General features: G+C 33.4%; 1 protein-coding gene across 3 annotated transcripts in view; it reads left to right on the top strand.

Moving 5' to 3' along the window:
- The window catches only part of LOC118183418 (A disintegrin and metalloproteinase with thrombospondin motifs like), a 348669-nt gene that overhangs the window by 208391 nt on the left and 116107 nt on the right, over nt 1–24171 (top strand). For all 3 annotated transcript variants that reach the window (XM_085814080.1, XM_085814076.1, XM_085814075.1), the window contains exon 3: nt 22530–22593. In XM_085814080.1, the coding sequence (XP_085670206.1) occupies nt 22530–22593 (64 nt within the window). The remainder of the gene's footprint in view (nt 1–22529; nt 22594–24171) is intronic.

Raw genomic sequence — 24171 nt, 5'->3', positions numbered from 1 at the left:
TTTTCGTAGTGTCTGAGCTACATTTCATTATTTCCATAAGGATAACTTTGTGAAAATTTGTTTCTGTCATTCTCCATGCAAGTATATAAATAACTCAAATAATCATAGCATAATTCCTCTTATTTGAGCTAATTTAGATAAGGCTTCATAAATCTCACTCGAAACTGTAAATTACAGTACTTTTCTGATCGCTGGCAAAACTTTATGCTACAGACATTGAACTGATCGCATTAAAAATCCACAGAAGGTTCTCATACAGATGAACATTAAAACGATTCACTTATACGTCGATTATTAAATCTTGTAACTGTCACAGAATTGCCTTGTATTATACTGTCACAGAAACATTTGTTAGTCAGAAAAAAACTCAACATTTCGATGTTAAAAGCACTGAGGATTGGTTTGCTTTCATTTACTTAATTATGGCAAAGAATACGAAAGGTATCTGCCTAAGGTGGAGGATGCTTTCGTGCAGGACTTTCTAAAAGAAAGTGGCTTATGTATATTACCGTGAAAGACCGAAATTGGAGAATGTCGACTTTCACCGGAGAATATCAACATTCACCAAATACGTCGGTGAAAGATCGAATATTTCTTTACATTCTTATACATTCGGACCCTCACCGATGTATGTCGACAATCGCAGATATGCTCTGGTGTAGGTCGAAAAGAGAGGAGTATATGTACACGCTGCCATTCCAAAAGGAAGTGTTCTACAAATAAATGCAGTTGTAAAAGCAAGGGCCTCTTGTGCAATTCAAAGTGTCATAATAGTTTAAGTTGTTGCAATAAATAAGCTTTGAATCACATAATTTGGTAAGTTTATAACCTCTATTATTTTCCTTTCTCATTTTGAATGCACTGTGTGTTTTAAGTTCTTATATTCTTAAGTTCTTATTCTGAGTCTCAAGTGCGTTTTTTCGAGAATGAATTACGGAGAAGGAAATATAATATTCTTATATGTTCAACATTCACCATTAGTACATGGTGAATGTCGACATTCACCGGTGTAAGTCAGAAATAGGAGTATTTGGAAAATATTTCGGACATACACCAAGCGACTATGTGAATGTTGACATTCTCCAGATTTCGGTGTTTCACCGTAACATATACACGTTACACATGAGAAAAACCACGAAAAACGTGCATGCAGCCAGCCCGTCCGCCGGGAGTTTGAACCGAACTACCAGTGTTCAGCGACTTGATCGCTCAGCAGCTGGTGGGCTAGAGAGTATTTAGGATCATTCCGAGAATGAAATAAGGAGTAGCTGTTAAGCAAATAAGCCCCCCAAAACACGAAATAACACGTTTTAGATAACTCGAAATAGTTAACTGCATTAAAAGGTTTTTTTTTTCCTAACTTTACCATTTCATTTTTAATTCAAAGCGAGACAAACCATTCACTATATTACACTGCTGCAACTGGAAGTGTGTGTGTATTTAATTATGGCAAAGCACACTAGGGCTATCTGCCTAAGGGGAAGGATGCCTTCGTGGAGGACTTTCTAAGGGAAACTGGCTCGTATACACGTTACATATGGGGAAAACCACGAAAACGCCCATGCAGCCAGCCCGTTCGCGGGATTCGAACCTCGGACCGAACTACCAGTGTTCAGCGACTTTACCGCTCGGCCGCTGGTGGGCCGTTGCAACTGGAAGACACTTCCTACAATGTAATATTTAATTTAAAGCTATCGCGTTTAATAACTGTGGAAATTTTATTCGCAAAAGATGGCAACAGGCTTTATTGTTTCTACACATATACGTAATTGGAGTTACAAAGTCTTTTTCTTATGTTTAAAGCAGAGAATTTTATGAAAACAGTTTCAAACGTAAACCGCTTTTCAAACGCTTTACGGAAAAGATAAGAGTATTAAATACAACCGTAGAAGAGCTTTTTAAATATAAAATCTCATTTTTATACAACATCGTAGAACAAAATGTTGTTAAAACGTAATGTAAGCTATAATAAATTAAAACTTTCTGAACCTTTACCTGCAACGAGCATAATTTTTCCGAATACGGAGCCATAATCGCCAAAAGAGGCACTATTTGTTCCGCATTTTCTCCTTAAATGCATAGAACTCTTATAGTAATAATAGTGATAATGATACACACTGGCTCAAATAATTATTTGTCTGAGCTTTTTAATTATCCGAGGAAACATCTGTTCACATTGCCTCAAATGTCATTTTTGTATAATAGATTCTACCAAAGTTAATTTTTAAAAGTATTATTTTTCTTAAAGTTATTTCCTGTCCCTATTGAGCTATATCTCTCTAACCTCTGCTCATTATGTAAATCTTTTTTAATAAAATAACAATTTTCTCAATGCATTTGAGTTTTAAACTGCAGTTATCAGGACTTCAAATATCCGAACTTCAGTCAACGTGGCCGCCTTATAAGGTATTTTCTCTCCCCTTTTCGCATGCCTTCGTGGTATAACGGTAGCACACTCGGCGCGTATTCGAGAGTTTCAGGTTCGAGTCCCGGTGAGGACATTGCTCATTTTTCATATTTCCTGCTTTAACCTAATGACTCTTCAGTCGTTTAAGAGAAGTATGATAATTTTGTGATTAATGTATTTTCTTGTTTTTAATTTTTTATTGGACAAACTCTAACAAAAAGTAATGCAGCACGATACCGTACATTGTCTAAGGAAGAAATAAATTTATTTAGAGGAGTGTATACGTCACGTAAACTATCTTACAAAGTTTATAGAACTAAAGTATTTTCTGTCCCTTATAGGCTCATTCGTCTTAATTTAGCTTCAAAGACTGGGTTATAATAATCAGTCTGTTTGCTTTATTTTAATTGAAATGCATTTTTCGCTCGTAGAGTCATTAGGATTTTTGAAGTAGGAAACACGAAAAATGAGTAATGCCCTCACCGGGACTCGAACCTGGACGTCTCGAATATGGGCCGAGTGTGCTAACGTTACACCATGCAGGCATGCATAAAGGAGAGAAAAAATACCCCCTTTTAAAGCGCGACTGGGGATTAGGAGTCCCGATCACCAAATTCTGGTGGTGAAGAATTATCATCCACCACCTTTTAGTTCGGGTGCCACTGTACAGTCCCTAGGATTTTTTGAAGTAGGAAACATGAAAAATGAGCAATGCACTCGCAGGGACTCAAATATGAACCTCTCAAATACGCGTCGAGTGTGCTACCGTTACAACGCGAAGGCATGCAGAAAAGAGGGAGAAAAATATCTTAAACAATTAGCCAAAATATAATCTCATTGTTGAATTTTATCAAAAAAAAAGTGTGAGTTTTATATTTCATGTTAAGAAAATAAAAGTATTTTATTTTTTAATAATTTCTCATTTATTTGCAAATCATTTTTATTTTTGCATTCATTATACAAGCAAACTGTTTAAGATTCAAGCATAAATCCTTTTATTTTATTTTATTATATAAGCCTTGTAAAACAATCGCTTAATTTCTACCAATGAATTTCGCAACAGTCATTCAAATTCTTTCTTTGGCAAAATGCACCTGAGCAATTATTCTTTCACTCGCAAAAGGAAGAAAAATAACTATTTAATTTTCCTCATTCACAAGAAGAATTTAAAGGTATTGTTTGTTAATAAAATCTTGCATTTCTATCCTCTTATCAGGAAAGTAAAACAATTGCTAATTTTATTTAGAAACTTAAAAAGCAAAGGAAACTTAGTTTAATCGGAGCGAAGAAAGTAATGGTCTTTTAATTACTTGTACATAAAATTTATTTTAAATTCCATACCACAGACGATAAAAATGTAGATTTTTTACTTTTATTTTATTTATTAGTCCAAAGGGATTTGAATTCCGAAGGACTATTAGTTTCGTTTTGGCATTTTGCGTCGGACTCATAAATGTCGGTTCACTTTTCAAACTGTTGCCACAAAATGTTAGAGTCCTGCATTATATTTGAAGAAATTAAATAATGAAAAATCTGCATAAATGTATGTATATTTCTCGTATTGTGATAAAACAACGGTACATAGAGTCATCGAATTTTGAATAACGTAATCCTCCAACGAATATGAGCATGTGGAAGACCCAATTTGAAATTTGAAATTTGTTTTATGATCGATTTCCTATTTTTTAAAACTTTGACGAATTTTTGATTAACAAACTCAAGGATTTCAAAGCGAGCAATGGCAACGTTGTGCAGAAAAAACATTTTTATCTCCAGCGCGTGAGTCTCTGTATCGGAAATTCTAAAGATATGCTCGTTTTAAAACTATTTTGCGATATTGCTGTTGCACTGGATCTTATGGTTTAAGTGCGAGGAACATGATATTTAATAAAGAAAGGTAACACACAAAATGTTAAAAAACGCCCCTTTGGACGTAATTTAAAATCTGAAACATTTCAGATTTTGTTTTTTTATTTATTATTTTTTTTATTTTTTTGGATCGGAGAAAATCGTAAATGGAACGTTATCATATTAAGCATCTCGCATGAGGATTTGCTTATCTTCCTTGAAATACTAGATAATTAATTACACTAAACTGGACACCCCAATAACCATTTCGGTTTATCATTTAGCAAACAACCCCTTCGGGCCACTTCAAGAAGTACGTCACCGTTACTTTGAAGCAAAAAAGAAAGGGAAAAAAGATTACCTGTTTCATCAACCTCTAAGCTGTTGCCATGTCTGTCTGCCGAATCTCAACCGATACAAAATTCTTTCACGAAGGATATAATGAAATGATTAACATATTCGCTTGTTATATTTTGGAAACGTAAACTGCCGTGTTGTCACGCTATTACTACTTTGATCACGGCCCACGGTTAGTAATTGCTACAGCCGATGAACGACCTATAAACAATGAGGAATCATTTTTCAAGCGTTGATGCTACATAATAATCGCAGCTAGCATGGCCAGAATGACCTACATAATTTAACAGGAATAGGCTAGGGACGTTAAATCTTGAAATCAACCGGTAATTATTAATACTTAGTAAAAAACTTTGTAATAAAATAAAACGAGGAAGATAAAACAGAGGTTCTTCGCACAATTTTAGAACGATTTTTCATTGCAGTTACAGAAATATTTTGTCGAAAATTTTTACGTTTTAAATGTTCTATGTGATAACCGCTATTCTTTACCATCTTTAAGCATCGTAACTTCTAAGACATTAAAACTTTTTGTAGTATCGGAAAAGGTATTTTATCCCATTGCTCTCGAGCAACTTTCCAAATCCTAAGGAGGTTGTAGGTCAACGTTTGGACAACCATCTATTTAAACGTTCGAAAGCGCAAAAATACATTAGTGATAGATCAGAAGATTTAGTAAGGATATGAGTGAAGGGTATGGCCTTTGATACCCTATTTTTTTATTTCACTTTTTCCAAGAAATTAACAGTAGATTTTGACATGTTTCTGCTTGTTTTGTCTTGATGCAGTTCTACTGGTTGAACAGAGTGTGTGTAAAGAGAAGGTATTTCATATTTCAAATTTGGATATAAAATAGGTTTTTGATAACATGTGGAGTTGATCTTAACATTTTCTACACCCTCTTTATTTTTAATTTGTCGTTATATGAAAAACCAACCACAGTCATAAATACCTTAGAAAAACTTTCTTTGGATTCTTTGTACTATGTCTTAAGATTTTTTCCCTCAGCTTTCATGATAATAAATGGATCTCTTTTTATTGGACTCATTTAAGTACATCCAAGATTCATCTGTTGTGACAACAGTTTTCCATTTTTGTCGGGATAAATGTTTCTCGTAAAGAATTCTGCAGCGTGTTCTGCGTTCGGCGGCGATATGTCGTTGAGAAAGACGATGCATATTATGTTTTTTACCCTTTTTAAAAGTCAAATTAGCATTAATCACTTTGTTGACAGTTGACACTGAGCATTTTAATAATTTTGCAACTGCTCTTTGACTTGAAGGATTTTGAAGATCTTGCTTCTTCAAAATTCGAAACATTCCGTGTTTTACTTAAATACATATTTGAAACAATTTTTCCACTTGAAGTTAAATTTTGACGTTTTCTTCCCTTTGTTGTTGACAACATTACCTATCGTAGTTTTAGATATAAGAAAATGGGTTGTAGAGTTCCTCACTTTGTAAATGCTGAGTTAATGAGTTACTGTTGAACGTGAAGAATCTTAAGAACTGATAAGCGAATAATCGCTTGAGTTCGTGTGACAGGAAACAACAAGATGGAAGGATAAATAACCCTTTATTATTCAAATACGATTTAACAGAACTCCGTCTTGGAGTGTACAATAAAAGCCGACACTTGGGCTTGAACTTAAGAGACTAAGAAATAAACTAAAACTAGTCTTAATTAAAGAGATATAAGCGAAGCTATCATGATTCTAACCGAGTTGGCCCGTTAACGTTAATAGACTGCGAAGCTATCAAGGGCCTAAAGTACGGCCGAGCGTAATAATAGCTTACGAGAGAGTAGCCTAAAAAGGCGAACGCGTGCAGCCAGAAATCTGGTATAGTTCGACCGTCTGAAGCGCAACCCTGTTTGGCATTCTGCCAAAACATATAGACTCGTCCAAAAGGGGCGCTATTACTTGCTGCGACGTGAAAGGTCTTCTCTTCTCCGGAAAGAGCTATGCTGGAGGGAAAGAAAGTCCCCATCCTTCCACCCTATTTTGAGAATAATTCGGTCCGAATGGCGCATGCGTGTTTGTGCTCATGGTCGCGGATGAGGTGGCCGAACTATATCTCTCTAAGACCGAATAACTTCGCGGTTAAATACCGCTCTTCCTCATTATGTATTCAGACGTGATTCTAAAACTACGTTCTGGCCGGAAGTAGTAAGTTGAACAAGAATCGACAATAAATGAACTTAATAATAACTGTTAATAAAATTCGCATAATCCTTACAGGTTTTCACAAATATTTTTAATAACGAGATACGAATAATTTTCTTCACAAAGCACACAAACATAGCTTTCCATCCATTACTTCTTCAAAAGCGATATTTCGCATGAGTACAAAACTGTGAAGTAGCAGACGATGATTTATAATTTTAAAAATATAGATTCAGTTTTAAAAAATTCCAAGCAATTTTTTTTTTACAGAAAAACGAAATCTCTAAAAAATTCGCGAACAGTGCATTATTGAAATTTTTGAACAAACAAATATAATCATTAGTACTAAAATTTATACGCATTTATATTCTGTTGAAAAAACAGGAGCAGTTATAGTAAAGACTGAAATTATAAATAACTGGTTAATTTGAATAATAACCTCTCAAAATAATTCCCTTTTCTGTGTAACTGAGTATTACAAAGGCAGAAATGAAATAGGAACAGAAACAGGCTAAGGCACAATTTAAAATAGGCAGAAGCAGCAAACTTATTTTGACGCAGAAACAAAATAAGATTATTGTTTTGTCTATGTTAAAAACGCCGAAATCTCATAAAAGGTAAAACTGATCTGTTTTTAGCAATTTAAATAGTTGTAAGAAATCTGTATTTTTTTACATAATGTATGCTTTTATGATTAAGATAGTCGTTAGGAATTCCAGATAAAAAATACAATACTGAAATGTTTTAAGCATAACTTTATAAAAAACTCATATCAGATTTAATTTTCATACCCCATTACTTCAACTTATGAGCCACGGAACTTCAGCGTGTTTCTTTTATTATTTGGAATGAGCTTCAGATTTAAACGCATAAGTTTTTATTCTCCCTCAGTGCACTAAGTACATTTAATTATTTTTATCTTCTCCCTTTAATTTATGTCGACACTGAAAACCAAACTCTAAGCTCTTTTTTAATGTAGTTGCTTCAAAATCCATACATATATAAGTTTTAAGCAATTATCTGAAAGCCAACCAATTGAATAATTTAACTTACTTGCTTTAAATGAAAGTTGTCCTCTTTCAGAAAATAGAAAAGGTCTTGAACTTTCTAATTTCACGATGTTTCCTTGCTCTTTCATTTACAAAACATACACTATTTGGATGCTGCCGTCTTCATAAAGTTAAAACAAGTCTTAACGTTTTCAAGATACAAAGGTCAAGAGTTCGAAATAAACTGTTTTTTTAACCTACCTTAAGAAATAAATTAGAGAGAGGATCGAGAGAGGGTTTAAGCAAAACTGGACGAACGGCCATATTTGAAATGAATTTCTCCAAAAGTATAATAGCATTTGTTTCCTTCTGGATCTATATATAAATATTTACACATGATTTATATCTTTAAAAGTATTAAAAATAATAAAGCTACGTGAATTATTGAAATCAAAGGTTTAAAGCGAAAAAATTAAAACAATTTCAATATAAAGCTTTTACTTTGCTTGGATTGTTTCTCATAATAATAATTTTACAAGGCACGTATGGTTACATATTTGCAACAAAACGTTTGAATACAGTGCTCATTTGTCTAACCCAGCGAAGTACGATCCTTGTTGGCATTCTTCCAAAACAGAGACTTAATCAGTCAATATAAGTAGAAAGGGAGACGCGCTGTATGACTAGATCCAAGAATGCGATTTTGCTTTTTGATTTAATCAAGTTGTAAAGTTTATTATTTTTCTAACAATTAATACTTTTCAGGTCATTCATTTTCTTATGCCCCACTCTATGAAATCTATGTAAAATAAAGAAAAAGATAAAAAAAATAAAAATCACCTTCACCAGAAGATACAACTATTTATCGAATTTAGCTAATACACTGGTTCTAAATGCACATTCATGTTTTTACTGATACAATAGCTTTTTTGGGAAGTTAGTATCCAGTTTTTAAACATTGCCAGTTATAGAGAGATTTCAGTTTCATCTACTAGCAATTCATATCTGTCCTTCCATCTTCCTCTTATCTGTAACAATGGTACAAAGAAATGAAGCTTGCGATTTAAAGAATTAAAGATTATTTTTTCTTCAAAAAACAGCTTTCTCTTATAATTTGAAAGTTAATTTAAGTCACATCAAATTGACGCTGAGCTAGAATGTGTCTAATTATGATTTGGGTTCATTTTTTTTATCTAATCGCGGGCACTTGCCTGTTCGGCATTGGCCACTCTTAAGTCCAGAAGTGGTGGCCATTTTATTGTGGAGGCATCTGATAAGTAACCCCAGTTGCTTCCTATGAAGTGACGGATAGTTACAACCATGCCTTCTCCGGAATTCGAGCCCGTGCCCGTCCGTACTGCGGTCAACTACTTTAACCACTATACCCTCTGGGCGGCATTTTAGACTATTGTAATTACCTACATTTACATACTTTCCACTTCAATAGTATACAGTGATTATTTATGTCTATGTATGCCTATTTATGCTATACTTATGTATGCAAAAGAATTTAACGTGCTGTCCTAGAAAATAAAAATGCTTAAAGATCCTAAGAAAATGATTTGGAAGGAAATTAGCAATATAAAAATATCTCATACTTCATTCAGAACCCAATGAATGCCAGTACCTCACATAAAGTTCCTCGCAAGCTTGCTTTTGATGTCCACTTAAATTTAATGAAATAGTAGTTGCCATAGTAAACGTTCCAATGTAATGTCAAAAGAAACTTTAAATGCTCTATATGCTGACTGTGAATTTTTATTTGTTGTGATATCAAAGAGTAATTATAAAATGTTTTGCTACTTTTTGCAAGAGATAAAAAAAGTGCATTCTGTCCAGACTTCTTGTAAATTAAGATGTGACTATATAATTTATGGCAACATTAACACATATATGATTCGCAACAAGGAAGAGAGAAGAAAAAAAGAGCCAAACTTTTAGATTTAATATAAAATATTTCTAATAGTGAACATTTTGATCTGTCAAAGCATAACAAGGTTGATTGCTATACAGATTTAACAGTTTAAGGATTATCAAATTGTTCGTAACTACACATTTTAAATAAGTCTATATATTTCTCTTTTATAGGTAGTTACTTTCTTCCCTTTGATTGAATAAATAACTAAAGAGCATTATGGAATAACTGAATATACGTTTAGGGCAGAAAAAATTATTTACCAATTTTTGCGGATTTTTTTCTCTTAAACTAAGATTAATTCCTTAAAACTACAAGGAAATAGAAAATTCTGCTTTAAGACTACAAGGATATAGAAAGATGCTGATATTTTCGGAAATATTTTTGCTTTAGAAATTACTAAAGTATAAATGCTAAGGAAATACTTTAGCTTTGAGAAAATTTATCTTATAAAAAATGGATATTTCACGCGTAATATGTGAGTGGTAAAAAATGGCGCTGATTGGAATTGTAATTCAATATTCTATTACGTCAGAACACGACTCAGTTTTTGTTCCATGCCCGCGAGGGCAAGAAGAATAACATAGATTCAATCCTTGACCTCTGGGAGGTATCAATGAGGAAAATTTCGTCTCTGGGTGATCTTCTGCAGCCCATGCAATTCTTCCTAAGTTTCCTTTTGTGTTGTTTTAGCCTTTAGATGTCGAATGACACTGATTTCACTTCCTCCAAACTATCCACCTTCTCTTTGAATTGACCTTGTTACTTCCCTTTTTATGTGAAATAGCACTCTTTTTACACTTACGAAGTAGAAACTTCCTCTCGATGGTATAATTAGATGTTTTACAGATGCCAGTGAGACGCACTGAAATGAAAACAAAGAAAATGTGTCAAGATTGGTTTCTCGAAAAACCAATATAGGATATTATATTTATTCATTGATTACGATCTCAAAATTGTTCATTCGAGTCATTATTGAAAAGGAGTCGTTCAGTGTAATATTTTAAATCGAAAAGTAGAACTGTCTAGATAAAATTAGTGAAGTAAGTTTTTATATATAATAAAGCATAAAAAATGTGTAAATCAAGAACATAAAAAAATTCAGTTAATTTTTCAACTAAGAAACTTTTACCCACGTTAAGATCAGTATTTCTCGGCTATTATAAATCCATCACAAAGTAAATTATCTCTTAAGATAACTTTTACAAAACAAATTTGCATCGATCAAGACTTATAATTCAAGAAGCGTTAAATACTTAAAGCGTTAAATAAAGTATTTCTCCCGCTTTCTTGTCATGCCTTCGTGGTGTGGTGGTCTGCAAGCTATGCGCAGAGATCTGTGGCTAGATTCCCAGCGAAGGCGTTTGCTCATTTTTCATTTTTCCTGCTTCGAAATAACCTAATGTTTCAACAAGTGACGCCCGAACTAAAAGAGTGTTGGATGATGATTCTCCACACCCAGGATTTGTCGATTGGGTCCTCTAAAACCCCATTCGCTTTTTAAAAGAGGAGTATATAAGGTATTTCTCCTGCCTTCTTGGCACGCCTTCGTGGTGTGGTGGTCTGCACGCTGGGCGCGTATTCCATAGGTCAGTGGTTCAATTCCCGGCGAAGGCGTTTGCTTATTTTTCATCTTTCCTGCTTCGAAATAAACTAATGTCTCTACAACTCTTTTCTTCATTCCTCTGAATATCTTCTTTATATTCATTAAAACATCTGTAGCCTAATCTTCCCATTTTTCAACTTATGACGTGTTGAGTTACTTTAAGTTTCCACATCGCCATCTAATCATCCGTGAAAATTACGTTATGCATCAGAAATTTCTCTATCACAACCTGCATTAATTTTAGCTTTGTATATAATGAGAAACAAAAGTACATATAATTAGCTTCATTTAATAATTTATAAGGTATTTTCTCCCTTCTTTCTGCATGTCTTCATGGTGTAACGGTAGCACACTCGGCTCGTATTCGAGAGGTCCAAGATCGAATCCCAACAAGGGCACTGCTCATTTTTCACGTCTCCTACTACAAAATTGTCTAATGACTCTACAGTGGCGCCCGAACTAAAAGGAAGATGAGGAGATGATTCTTCACCTCCAGGATTTGGCGATTGGAGCCCTAATTCCTAGTAGCCCTTTAAAAGTGGAGTATATAAGGTATTTGCTCCCTCCTTTCTGCATGCCTTCGTGTTGTATTGGTAGCACACTCTGCGCGTATTCGAGAGGCCCAAGTTCGTATCCCGGAGAAGACGTTGCTCATTTTTCACGTCTTCTGCTTCGGAAAAAACCTAATGTATCTACAAATTAAAATAAATAGATTGTCTGATCAGTACCATAAGCAGCGTCATAAACATAAGTTCCTCTCCTATTAAAGTCTCTTCTAGCCTGTTTTCATTGTTAGCAAATTATATTTATCCATTTAATACCAAGAAATTAATAACTTTCTGAAAATAAACATAACAGTCTGCACACATAAACAACGTACCGACATAAATTAATGTCTGTTTTAAAGTACCTTATGGCCCCTTATGCCTTTGTTAGAAATTATATGTATTCTCTGATATATAGAAATCGATAAACCGAGTCATGATCATTCAGCAGCAATAACTGAAATCTAATAGATTTCCCGAATCATCATTATTAAAAGCATCGCACACTTAATGCCTGTTTCTGAGTGCCCCATCATAGCCCAGTTTCACTGTTAGTGAATTATTATTTATTTTTTTAGTAAATTAGAGTTTACATATCAGAAAATTATTATTTATTTGCATTCATTATTTAAAGAAATTAACTCAGCATTTACTGTGAAAATGTTTATTCAGTATTTAATGTTAAAAAATAAATTTAGTGTTTATTTTCTACCCATTCTTTCTCTTTTAATATAGTGAATAAACTTTCATTTCTAATAACAACAGCTTATGATAAAATTTGTAAATGAGGCATGTCATGTAGTAATTTTATTTTAAACGTTTATTCTGATTTAAGAAAGTTCAAAAATAAGTTGCCGGTTTGAAATGGTTAAATTTTCATGAAAGAAATTGAGAATAAAAATATAAAAAGAGCATGGAAAAGAAAATTAAACTTCTGAAATTTGATGCATAGAATAACTGTTACAAATTAAAATTCCAGTTATTTATAAAGAATCACATAAATGAATTTCTGCTAATTTAAAATACACATAATCCCTCTTGCATCATCAAAGGCTAAATGGACTCGGTCTACATTGTGAACTATCCAGTCTTCTACAATTCAAATAATTATTGCCTTCCAAATTGTCAATTAATCATATTTGAATAACTAATTAGCTAAAAACCATGAAGACAGATTTGGTATCGTGTAAGGAAACATCAAGATCTGTCTAATAGGGAAAACGACCTTTTGGATAGAAAAGAAATCACTTCTTAAGTATCTGGAGAGATTCATTTAATCTAATATACTGAGATATCTTTGTTGAGACATTAGGCATTTTTTGGAAGCAGAAAAGATGAAAAATTAGCAATGTCTTCGCCGGGAATCGAACCACGGACCTCTGAAATACACGCCGAGCGTGCAACCCACCACACCACAAAGACACGCTAAGAAGGCGGGGAGAAATACCTTATATCTTTACATTAGACTGTACAGTTAGTCACTTTTTTTCCACCTGACTGCCGCCAGTGTCAATATATTTATTCAGACGATTGCTTGTCACGCTCACAATCAAAATGTTCCTATCTGCTGGAGTCACGGGAATTCAGAAATTCAATTTCAAATCTGCTCCTTTTGCTTGAATTTCTGAATTTTCGTGAAGAGTAAGGCTCGTAAGCGAAAAAAAAAATAGCGAAAACGAAGATGGTATCAACAAAATAGTCAGGTAAATTTGGTAATTACGAAAAGACTGTTTTCGCTAGTGTTTTACGAACAGTAGATATATCATCTGAAGGAATTCGGGATTACGCCGAAATATATTGAATAACTACGTTTCCAAAAGGAAAAAACGTACCCTGTTGCTGTCTAAATTATTACTGTTAGATATTGTTACATATAAAACAAAACCATTTTAAACTGAGCAGTTAGTTTCTAAACGTCTGAGTTTTATTATTGAAAAAAACTATTCAAAATCTCTTCAAGGTTTGTGTTTAAAAAAGGAAAAAGAGATTGGTTTCAGTTGTTGCAGCTGAATCGTAAAACAACAATAGAAGGCTGTCCTTTTTTGCATTTCTAAGGTAACTGTAACGCTTTCGAAACGAAGCTTCTTAATTATTCTGAAGGCGTAAATACTAGTTTACCTACATGTGTAGAAACTTCATCTTGGACAATACATTTTCCCACAGCAGTTGTAATTGGAAAGGCTGTTATATAAATCTTTCAACATACTGTTCTGAATTAGTTATACTTTCTTAATGAAGTTCTTTCCCACGTTTATCGCGGCCCTTATGACTTCTGGAATTAACTCTGGAATGGAAGCTTGGTAATTCACCGACAGTGGCAATTTTTTTTTTAATCCAAACATCTTAAACCTTCCCTTTCTACAATTCACGTTGGGCGTCATCCGTTTGGAACTGATTCCTACCAGGGCGTAACAACAGAGACAGGCTATTGTCTGTCTCCCATTCAAGCACAGTTACAAGGCTTAAGATCAGAGGTCATCCACTACGACTTCTGGAGGGTGTCTACTGAAATAAAGCTACTCAAATCTAAAATTCAGTGCAAAACTAACGGCATTCATTAGTGTTTACTTTCTCAAGAGAGATAATGACGTAAGTCATTTCCAATTAACTTTCAGTCTATGAAATATACTTTTGTTTAATTCAGATTTATATTCGAGTTACTGAAGTATTTACATTTTCCAGCTATAAATTAATTACTCTCTCATTCATAGCATGAAAAAAATGAAAATTTCTTTTAAACTTTTCTTTATATAACGCTTTTATCTCCTATCATGGTCTGGTTCTGTTTTTTTTCCTTGAAGTTTGTATTTGACCAAATATTTTGCAGTCACGTAATAGTAAGGGTTATACGAGTAAAGCCCGATTAAGGCAATCTAAGAACCTAAAGCACAGTATTCTTCTAGACCACCCAACACTCTCTTCCATGTTTTTACAAGAGTCTTTGGATCGAGGAAGTACACAAGAACTGTTTATGAGATTAACAAAGTATAATATTCAAAGAGCATGAATACTGAGTGTTATGTATTCATACTGAGTGATACTGAGTGAGGGCACCATTCATGTGAATCATTGCTTACTGATAATAAATACATACTGTAATGATCAAATATTTTGCAGAAAATTCATAATAACCACACGTAATCTGTGATTGTAAAACACTATAATTCCAATATGAATTTAGACTGGTAACAACTTTCAATAACTAATAATGATATGAATTTTAGATTGATAATAATTTTATTTTAAAAAAATGTAGCCGGCATCTACAGAAATCCCTAGAAAGAACTATTTGGGAGAAAGAATAATAAATTCTAGGGTATTCGCAATTCATTTTTCTTGAGAGGGCTTTTAGGTTATAAGAATTCTCTGTCTATATTAAAAAAACGAAAATAATGCATCTATCATTCCCAGACCGCAATCATTCCCAGACTGACATTTCTTTGATACTGATTCCTCTTCTGAACGAATCAATTAAAGATACAGAAAAATGCATAATGTATTTATTTTGATTATTAAGGTCTGCAAAAATACTATTTGATTTAAATAAAATAAATAAAAGAATTTTGTTTGTTAGAAAATCGTATAAAATTGGAAAAACACCTGGATATTAAAGTAATATGATACTTAGATGTATCTTATGTACAAAAATTATATTTTGCTATTAAAGACGTATAAATAATTAGTTAGTAATAATTGGTTTGTGAATTTAATTTATCGATATCTAAATTAGTTTTGCTAGAAAGATATTATTATTGCCTAGAAAACAATATTTCTTTTTTAGAAATTAGTAAGAAACAACAGTACTGTTTTCATAGCGTGTATTCCAGTCTTAGATGTATACGTATTAGACGCATAACATCTAAGACTGGAATTAAACTGAAAATACGTCTAAATATCTTAACGTTAGAAAAATTTGTCTAACTGTGTTAATAATAAAATTCTTTTAAAAATCGGACTTAATATATCGGAAAGCTTTCAGATTTTATAATACGTCCAAAGCGGCATTTTTTAATTTACACTCACATACACGTTTTGAGAGTATTTGGGCTAACATCCCTTTGGGAAAAAATATTTAAAAAGAGTATATCTTTAGAATTTCCGACAGACTTACCCGCTGAAGATAAACATGTTTTATTCCGTATAGTGTTGCCACTACTACTTTGAAATCGCTGAATCTTCTTAATCAAATATTCGTTAAAATGTTACAAAATATAAAATAGACAATAAAGCAAATTCGAAATTCCACATTCGACCTGCTTAGGTGCTTGTTATTTGATAATGAGCCAGGTCGTCCTACTGGACATTCTAATCTTTGCAATAATATCAGAATTAATTTTCTTCCTCCCCAAATATTACCTGCGTACAACAACTCATGGATCAAAGGGTTATTTAGAGATTTAAAGTTTTTTATTTGAGAAAAACGCTTTCACAGGCAATCGAAGCAGCCTTTGGTGAAAACGCCTCATCTATGATAACATTTTGGAAAAACAACAATATCCGAAAAGCTATTGAAAATATTGGACATATATGGAATGAAGTGAGTAAAAATAATATGAGAAGCGTATGGAAATATGATTTGTCTCATTTCACTGATGATTTTTGTGGCTCTGTTTTCCAAATGGATACAATTTCAGCAGAAGTTGTGAAAACTCAGACATGATAGAGGCTTTGACTCATTGGATGCCACCAACATCATAGACTGTATTCAAACGAAATCTTGGCCTCTTGATGATAAATCTTCCACCACTATAAGAGAATAACCGGCTAATGAAGAAAAAAGTGAAATAAAAAAAATGTGCCAACGGAAAAAATAATTAACATTGAATAATCTCGAATAATTATTCAATGTCATTGGAAGGGCATGTGAATTGATCGAAGAAAATGATCTGGGTGAAAAAAGCAGCTTTAAGACAAGACGAAAATTAGAAAATGTAACTATTTGTTATCGCATAATGAACGAAGGAGAAAAGGGTGTAAAAAAAAATCTTTGACTGATTTTCTGGTTAAAAAAACAATGTTTTTCGTTTTGATTTTGTAAACAAACAATAAATTGTATTTCTACACTTTTATAATTTTCCGTTGATTTTATCCGAGTGTAGCAGTTTACTTCCTGTAATAACAACAATCTCCTCTAGCAGCATTTTTAACCCTTTAAAAAATCATTTCTTTCTTTCAAATATATTAAGAGAGCAACGGGTTCTTTCCTAGACATTGCATGTCTAATGGTAATAGGAAAATGCAGAAGCCGTCAAGACATCACTAGAGGCTGATACGCATGGGCAAATCTCTGCAAAATTGAACAGCTGACATATAGCAATTTTATGAGATTATCAAACATACCGAAAGGGAAGAAATGACAAATAGCTCACGATTTTTTTCGCATCAGTTAAAAACCATGGTTAGTAGATTTTCTGCTTCAGCCTCAGCCTGTCTCAGGAAAAGAAAACTATTTTTTTAGTTTGTCTGTGTGAAGCAAGAACTTTTAAGTAATAATTAAACCTCGTATTAATAATTTACTATTTCATTTGACTGTGACCATGATATTTTCCTTCATCAGATATTTAAAATGAGTTTTAACTATGTGTATTTCAACAACATGCTTTTCCTTTTTATCCTGTGTCAACATATAGCAATATTTGAAAATTTTGTGTTTCTTCAATAGCTGGTAAATTTCAGCTCCTTTTGCATTGATTTCAAGTGAAAGAACTCTATTTATTTCGATAGATTATTCCATTATTTATTTTTGTATATTTGAAGTTAGTTTCATAATTAGGTCCAGAATTCTTTTACAGCTGAAGTAAAACACAAATATAAAGATAAAAAAAAATTGCTAAATTTTACATTTTTTTTTGGGGGGGGGTATTTTTATAAGGCGTTAATTCTCTTTCGTTTAAAACCGTACATTCAATAAATCAAGCGAATAACAGATAAGAGAAAAGCTTACCAATTTGAACTTTAATTAAAAATAATTTAAATAAAAGTAAGTGTCAAATTAGAAATGACTGGAGTAAACAAATTAGTTACGCTTAGAGGGAATTTAGCATAAATGTGAACTGCATTCGAAAGAATATAATAAAGGTCTCTCTTCTTCAAACAATAATATCATTTTAATCGCGAAATATTTAGTTTAAAATTTAAAAATTTCAAATTTCAATCTGAATTATTTAATTTTAAAATAAGTGTAATCGGAACATGCATAATCAGAAGGATGTTTTCATTTCAAAGCCCAAAGCATTCATCTATGATTTAACATAAACACGCAGAAAGTCAATAAAGGCAAAAAAGAATAATTCGAACAACTGTTAAAATCGATAGCAATAATGAATGGACCCGAAAGTTGTTTGTCTTTGAAAATATTGTTTCATTCTTGTATAAGCCTAGCGGATTTCTAGCTTCATTCGAGGGCAGATGTAAGTTTATCTATATTTGTATGGTTCACTGAAACTTTCTCAAATAGGTAGAAAAAATAGCAAGTCATACCGGATGAGAAAGACAGTATTCATAGTAATGCACAGACCTTTCTGATAACAGAATGCTTCCGAAGATATCTACTTGCCTCAGTCTAAGAAATATTTCTTTATTTCCTCTGCAAATAAAGTCAAATCTTGGACATAACATCTAGTTTATAGCGCCAGTTAGTTTTCAAAGAAATTATAACAGTTCCACCATAATGTTCAGGAATAATAGTATTGTTGCGTGCGTACGGATTCGTAATAGATTGAATGCACAAGTCCGATATAGGTTAATAAAATTTATTTTTATCAAAAGAAATATTTCAGAACTCTGGAATTGTCCACAGAAATATTCGTACAAGTGCTCACAATAATCACACAGTAATCAGTAGTTACACTTCAAGCTACTAAGAACGTTAAACACAACGCAGGGCAAAGCGTATCTAATGGGAAAGCTAACTTGGATTTAACTCAGTTCACGCGGAACTACAACTCGAAAGAACAGTAACAACGCAACTGAACTCAGACGCTCTCTCTCCGAGCTTTTATAGCTTTCAACCGGCTACTGAGATATTCTTAGTATTTTCTGCTTCTCGAAATTACTGGTGGGATTACGGTTACAGCTAACATGGCGGTCGATTATAATTATTGAATTTCAATACCTATTACGGTGATACAGGGACCGGACCGAAATATCGCCAGATTTGGCGATTTCTCGCTAAATGTGGCGACAAATTAAGTCTTAAAAAACGTTGTCATCACCAAGCTAACGATTTACCGAGATACACATTTACTCAATGTTAAGTGCCCCTGTATTCTTATTTTTTTCGGCATACCTTTCTTTTAAAATTTATTTCGCGTTACATTACACGGAAAAATACAACAATTTCAAATATAATTGCACTAAAAATCATCTAGCTATGTAGAAAATTAGTAACAATATGAACAGTTACTTCTCCCACAATGTTTTATTTCAGAAAACAGGGTACCAGATCGAGATATTTTGCCTACGCTTTCATCTTTAGAAGGATCACATTTCTACAAATTTCTATCTGTTTTTAAAATTCCTGCCCCTGTCAAAACTTCCTTCCCATAGGTTTACAGCTTGCGCTGTTATTCATCTTGTTTGAGTTCCCCTTGATGTCAATCTCCTTGGACAGCAAAGAAAACCTTCGACAACAAACGGAACTTCAGGATGACAGTTAACCTTTCTACATTATCATAGATGGATTGCTAATAGAAAACGGGCTTTTGAGTTTGTTCGAAGACACGCCAAAAATTAAATGGAAATATGGCCTTTTGGCGTATTAGAACACGTATTGACGCCTATGCTAGATAACGGAAACCATTCTGCTTCCTGACTCATCCCACTGTAGTTCTGAATGCGATTATCTCAGTAAAAGATACCAAGCCTATTGTGTCAGGGTGCTAACAGATTTTAAATACACTCTCCACCCATATACAGAATAACCTCGATTCATTGTTTATTTTACTTTCGCTCGAAAAAATTTGTTCTAATTCGTGATCCATGGATGCATTCTTCGTCTCTAACAAAAGAAATTCTTATGGGTGGTTTTATTTTGCACCAAGTGGGATGCAAGGAAAATAGTGCGCCGCGATTCATTAATTTAGTATAAGCGTATATGTTGTGACAGGTGCACAATGGGAAATTAGACTTAAGGTTGCACCCCCCGCGACGTTTCTCTCATTGTTATTTGATTTTGGGGTAATTTAATTTCGTTCCTTTTTTAAAGGGAAATTCATAGTCTTCACTGAAAGGGCTATTAAATAACAGAAATGAAAAAAAAAAGAGCGTTTTAAATACTTTTCGGGTGATTTAGCATAAAAGAAGAATACTGTTAAAATTCAGGCGTGGCGAAAAGAATGAGTGCAGATGATTTTACAGTTCTTTGTTCCTTTCAAGTTATTGTTTGTTTCGTTAAAATCTCTGGTTTTAAGAAGCACTTTTGGCATACATGCAGTTTTTCTTCACATAATGTAAATGCCATTATTTTTACCTCTCGCCAACCTATATACATAAAAGTAAAGGAAGTATTGTTTTCAATCCGATTATGTGATAGTGAATTTCCATTAAATAAGCACGAATTAAAGTCTCCGCATTACGTTTTTACTTTTTTACAATGATGGCTATCTGTCTGTGTGTGACGATTTTTCCGTCCGGAATAATTTTCACATAAAACTTCCAAAAACTTCTTTTTTCAATATGTAAGCTTTCTGTATTCGTATAAAGACTTAACTAGATTTTTGGGTAAAATTGGACAACCGGAAGTGATACTTCTATTCAAGCTCAAAAAAGGTAATTAATGGCCAACTGGAATAACTTAAATAACTTAAATACTTAAATAACAGTTTTTAGCGGAAAACTATATTAAAATATAAATCAAAAGTTTCCAATTTTAGTATTTAAGACTTTTATATCATTGGGAACAACATATTAGATTTTGGATAAAATTGATGGAAGTGATGCGATACTTAATACTCCGAAAATATATATTATGATATGTAATTCAAAACTTCTCAAGTTTAATTGTTAAAACTCGCATGGGATTGGTTTGGCTTATTTGATTGCAGCATATACAGCTGCATACTGCGCCAAAACTATCTTCCTAAGGAGAAGGGTGCCGTCTGGAGAGCTTTTCAAAGGAAACTGGCGCATATGTATATTACAGGAAAACCACGTGTGGAAATTACACACGTGGAAACCCATATTACACATGTGGCCAGCCCGTTCGCTTAGAACTGAGCCCAGGCCAAACTACAAGTGTTCAGCGATTTTACCACTCGGCCGCTCGTGAGCCAAGCTCATATATGATTGAGAACAACCTATTAGATGTTGACTATGTATTAGCTGGTACCGCGAATTAAGGTAGATGCACAACCAAGCCTGACCCCAACTTTTAACCCCCGTATAAAGCGGGAGTTGGGTCTGTAAAGCGTAAATAGCCTCCATGGAAATTCACTACACTGCCGACCATCCCATACTTACAGGTGACTGATCAAAAACATTCTCCCATAACTCATGACTGAACTAGTCAAGCGGGGTCACCACTCCCGGCGAACAGAGATCACCATTAGGTGCGGAGCTATTGGCCTGAAGATTTGACTAGTCGTCAAGTGCCCGTGCCAGTATTACACCGGCAGCTCCAGTCTGAAGGACTAACACGAAATACAATGTTATCCAATGGACTGGTCGTCGCATTACTATCGATACCATGGAATTATACGGAATACAGGTCAAGTGGCAAGCCACTCCCGCTAGTGAGACCACCAGAATGGGAACTTACAGCCAGTCCCTGCTTGGTCCAACGCATGGAGATAAGAAAGGAAACTCTTACTTCCTACCTCCATGGCGCAACCACATAGGACGATCTTCTCTCGGGGTTCTGGAACCGCCAGGCTCGTAATTTGTGTTTTCTCAGAATGCTATTGCCGTGGTAAAATACCAAGTCAGTGTAAATACCTCAGGGGGTATAGATATTGACTATATATGGTAAACTTTCAGTTGTACCTATCCCGAGAGTATATAATCCAGCCCCCCTTACCCGCCTTATAAGTCCTAACCCTGTCTTTATTTTCAGAAACACTTCCAATTACAGAAATGTTTTAAATGGCAAAAATATTCCTGTTTTAGCGAAGTCAAATTTTTAAAAATATTAATTTTCTGCAGATAGCGAAATCTAACTTTTTAATTTAACTCTTCGTTCCATTGTATTTGAGAACGTTTTATTCTCGTTATGAAAGAATAAAATAATAAGAAGTTTGAGACCCGTGCGACAAAAATTAATTGAGATATTTAATTCCAAAATTTCCAATTTCTGATGTCATTTTCAACTCGCCTTGTGTGATCTCTTAATTAATTAGAATAATTCGAATGAATGTTTTAATCGAGTGCAGCAATGTGTGTAACGTGTACAATTTAATAAGCCGTACAAAGAAGTCATGCGGTATTCACATCGGATTTTTTATATTACATTGTTGTGCAATTAGAAAATTTTTTTGCTCAGGGTTAATAAAAAAGTCTTTCATACAGCAGAAGTAGAGATAAATTCTTAATACGTTTTGCATCTAGTATAATATTAGTATCAACTCTTTAATTTTAGGATAATTTACTTTATTACGTATACGTATTATATTATATTTATTACATGAACAGAAAAGAGATTGTCTTATTTTATTTAATCTTTTTATTCAAACTTAAATTTCTTTATTTGTTTTTTATTTCCAGTTTCACTACCAGATGTCTCCAGAAGAATTACAAAGGATATTCCAAGTTAATTCCCCCGATCAAGGTAAGAATAAATTCTTTTGTTCAATCAGATCTCTTCGAAATCAGGATTTAGAAAATAATAGAAAATAAAATGGCTGTCTCAAGGTAGACTGCTTCAATTTAAAAATATTTATTTTATTCAAATTATTAAATCAAAATAGAGATGAATCCATGCCTTCAATAACAAAAGTATAGCTGGCTTTAATCTTCCTTGTCTTCCATTCTTTAAATGCGATAATGATGTTTAGTTTATTTTTTAAATTAAAATCCCCTTAAAAATTGAAATTGATAGTTTTTTTATATTTGAATTCCTGTGTATTAAATGCGCTCTTGTAGTATTTCAGAAGGAAAGCAATTTCCATTATTGACACATCGACTTTTGTTTTATATGCAGATATTTTATTCAAAATAATTATAAAATAATAAAATTGTTAAAGCATGCTAAAAACATTTTTGCTAATTGTGGTCAGTTTATCATTTATCTCTTGTAATCGAAATTTTTCGAAAACATTGTCATTCTTGCCCTGTACTACATTTGACTGTATATGACCACAGCGATCAGTCCATCTGGACAGTAATTTCTAAAACGTTTTAGAAATTTCTTTCTTTTGTTTAATTTCAACTTTCGCTATTAAACTGAAATACTAGTTATTTAATTTCTACTATACTATAACATCTACCCACCACATTCAAGTATATAAAACATATACTTTCATATATCCTTCACATTTTTTTATTTTACCTAAATTAGGTTCTTGGACTGCAGTATGAACTATGTCTTCGTCTTTTTAAAATACAGGGCTAGCATAAATGATTCATTCATTTTGAAAAGGCTATATTTTCAAAAGTATTACGCATACACAAATGAAAAATACATGAAAAGAACCACAAACTCACCAAGATGTTTTCACTGTTTCACCAAGTTTCCCGGATAAGTGGAATTTTGCTTCATCGCTGACTATCAACTTTTGGTGGCGAAATCTTTGTCTTCCAATGCTTCCTGCACCCTTGACTCAAAAATCTAGTCGACAGGCAAAATCCTCCGGCTTTAATTTTTATACGAGCTACAAGTGGTACGGTTGGAAATCCATCCGTTGACGCAAAATCTTCCACACAGTGTTTTTGCTGTATTCCGAGTATCTGGTCAATTGACAGGACGAACATCTGGACAGCAATGCTACAAAATATATGAAATAATCTCGCTTATCGTCTGGACGTCTTTCGTGTCACCAGTTTGTGGTTCTTTTCATATACCATTCGTGTGTGCACGTGAAATACTTCTGAAAATATAGCCTTTTCGAAACGAATGAGTCATTTATGCTAGCCCTGTACTACATGACACTCTACGGAAAATTCTTTACGTTAAACACATTTATAAAGGCCCAGAATTAACCATGTCTTCCAGAGTAGGTAAACGTCCTTATTTCTGGTAGCTGCACCTCAAGCTTCGTTCTTGGAGCAAAGATTATTTTCTCTTCTTTGCCTATGAATGTGTGCAAAAGATTGTGTGCTTATGTGTGTGTGTAAATATTAATAACACATAGAACGACAATATCTTACGTAATTTACATAGGATTTAAAAGGAAAGTGTTTGTGTATG

This window comes from Stegodyphus dumicola, chromosome 1, assembly GCF_044657685.1.
Source record: "Stegodyphus dumicola isolate Sdum_Otavi_A_Nest chromosome 1, ASM4465768v1".
Classification (NCBI taxonomy): domain Eukaryota; kingdom Metazoa; phylum Arthropoda; class Arachnida; order Araneae; family Eresidae; genus Stegodyphus; species Stegodyphus dumicola.
This window is presented reverse-complemented; position numbering and strand designations above follow the sequence as displayed.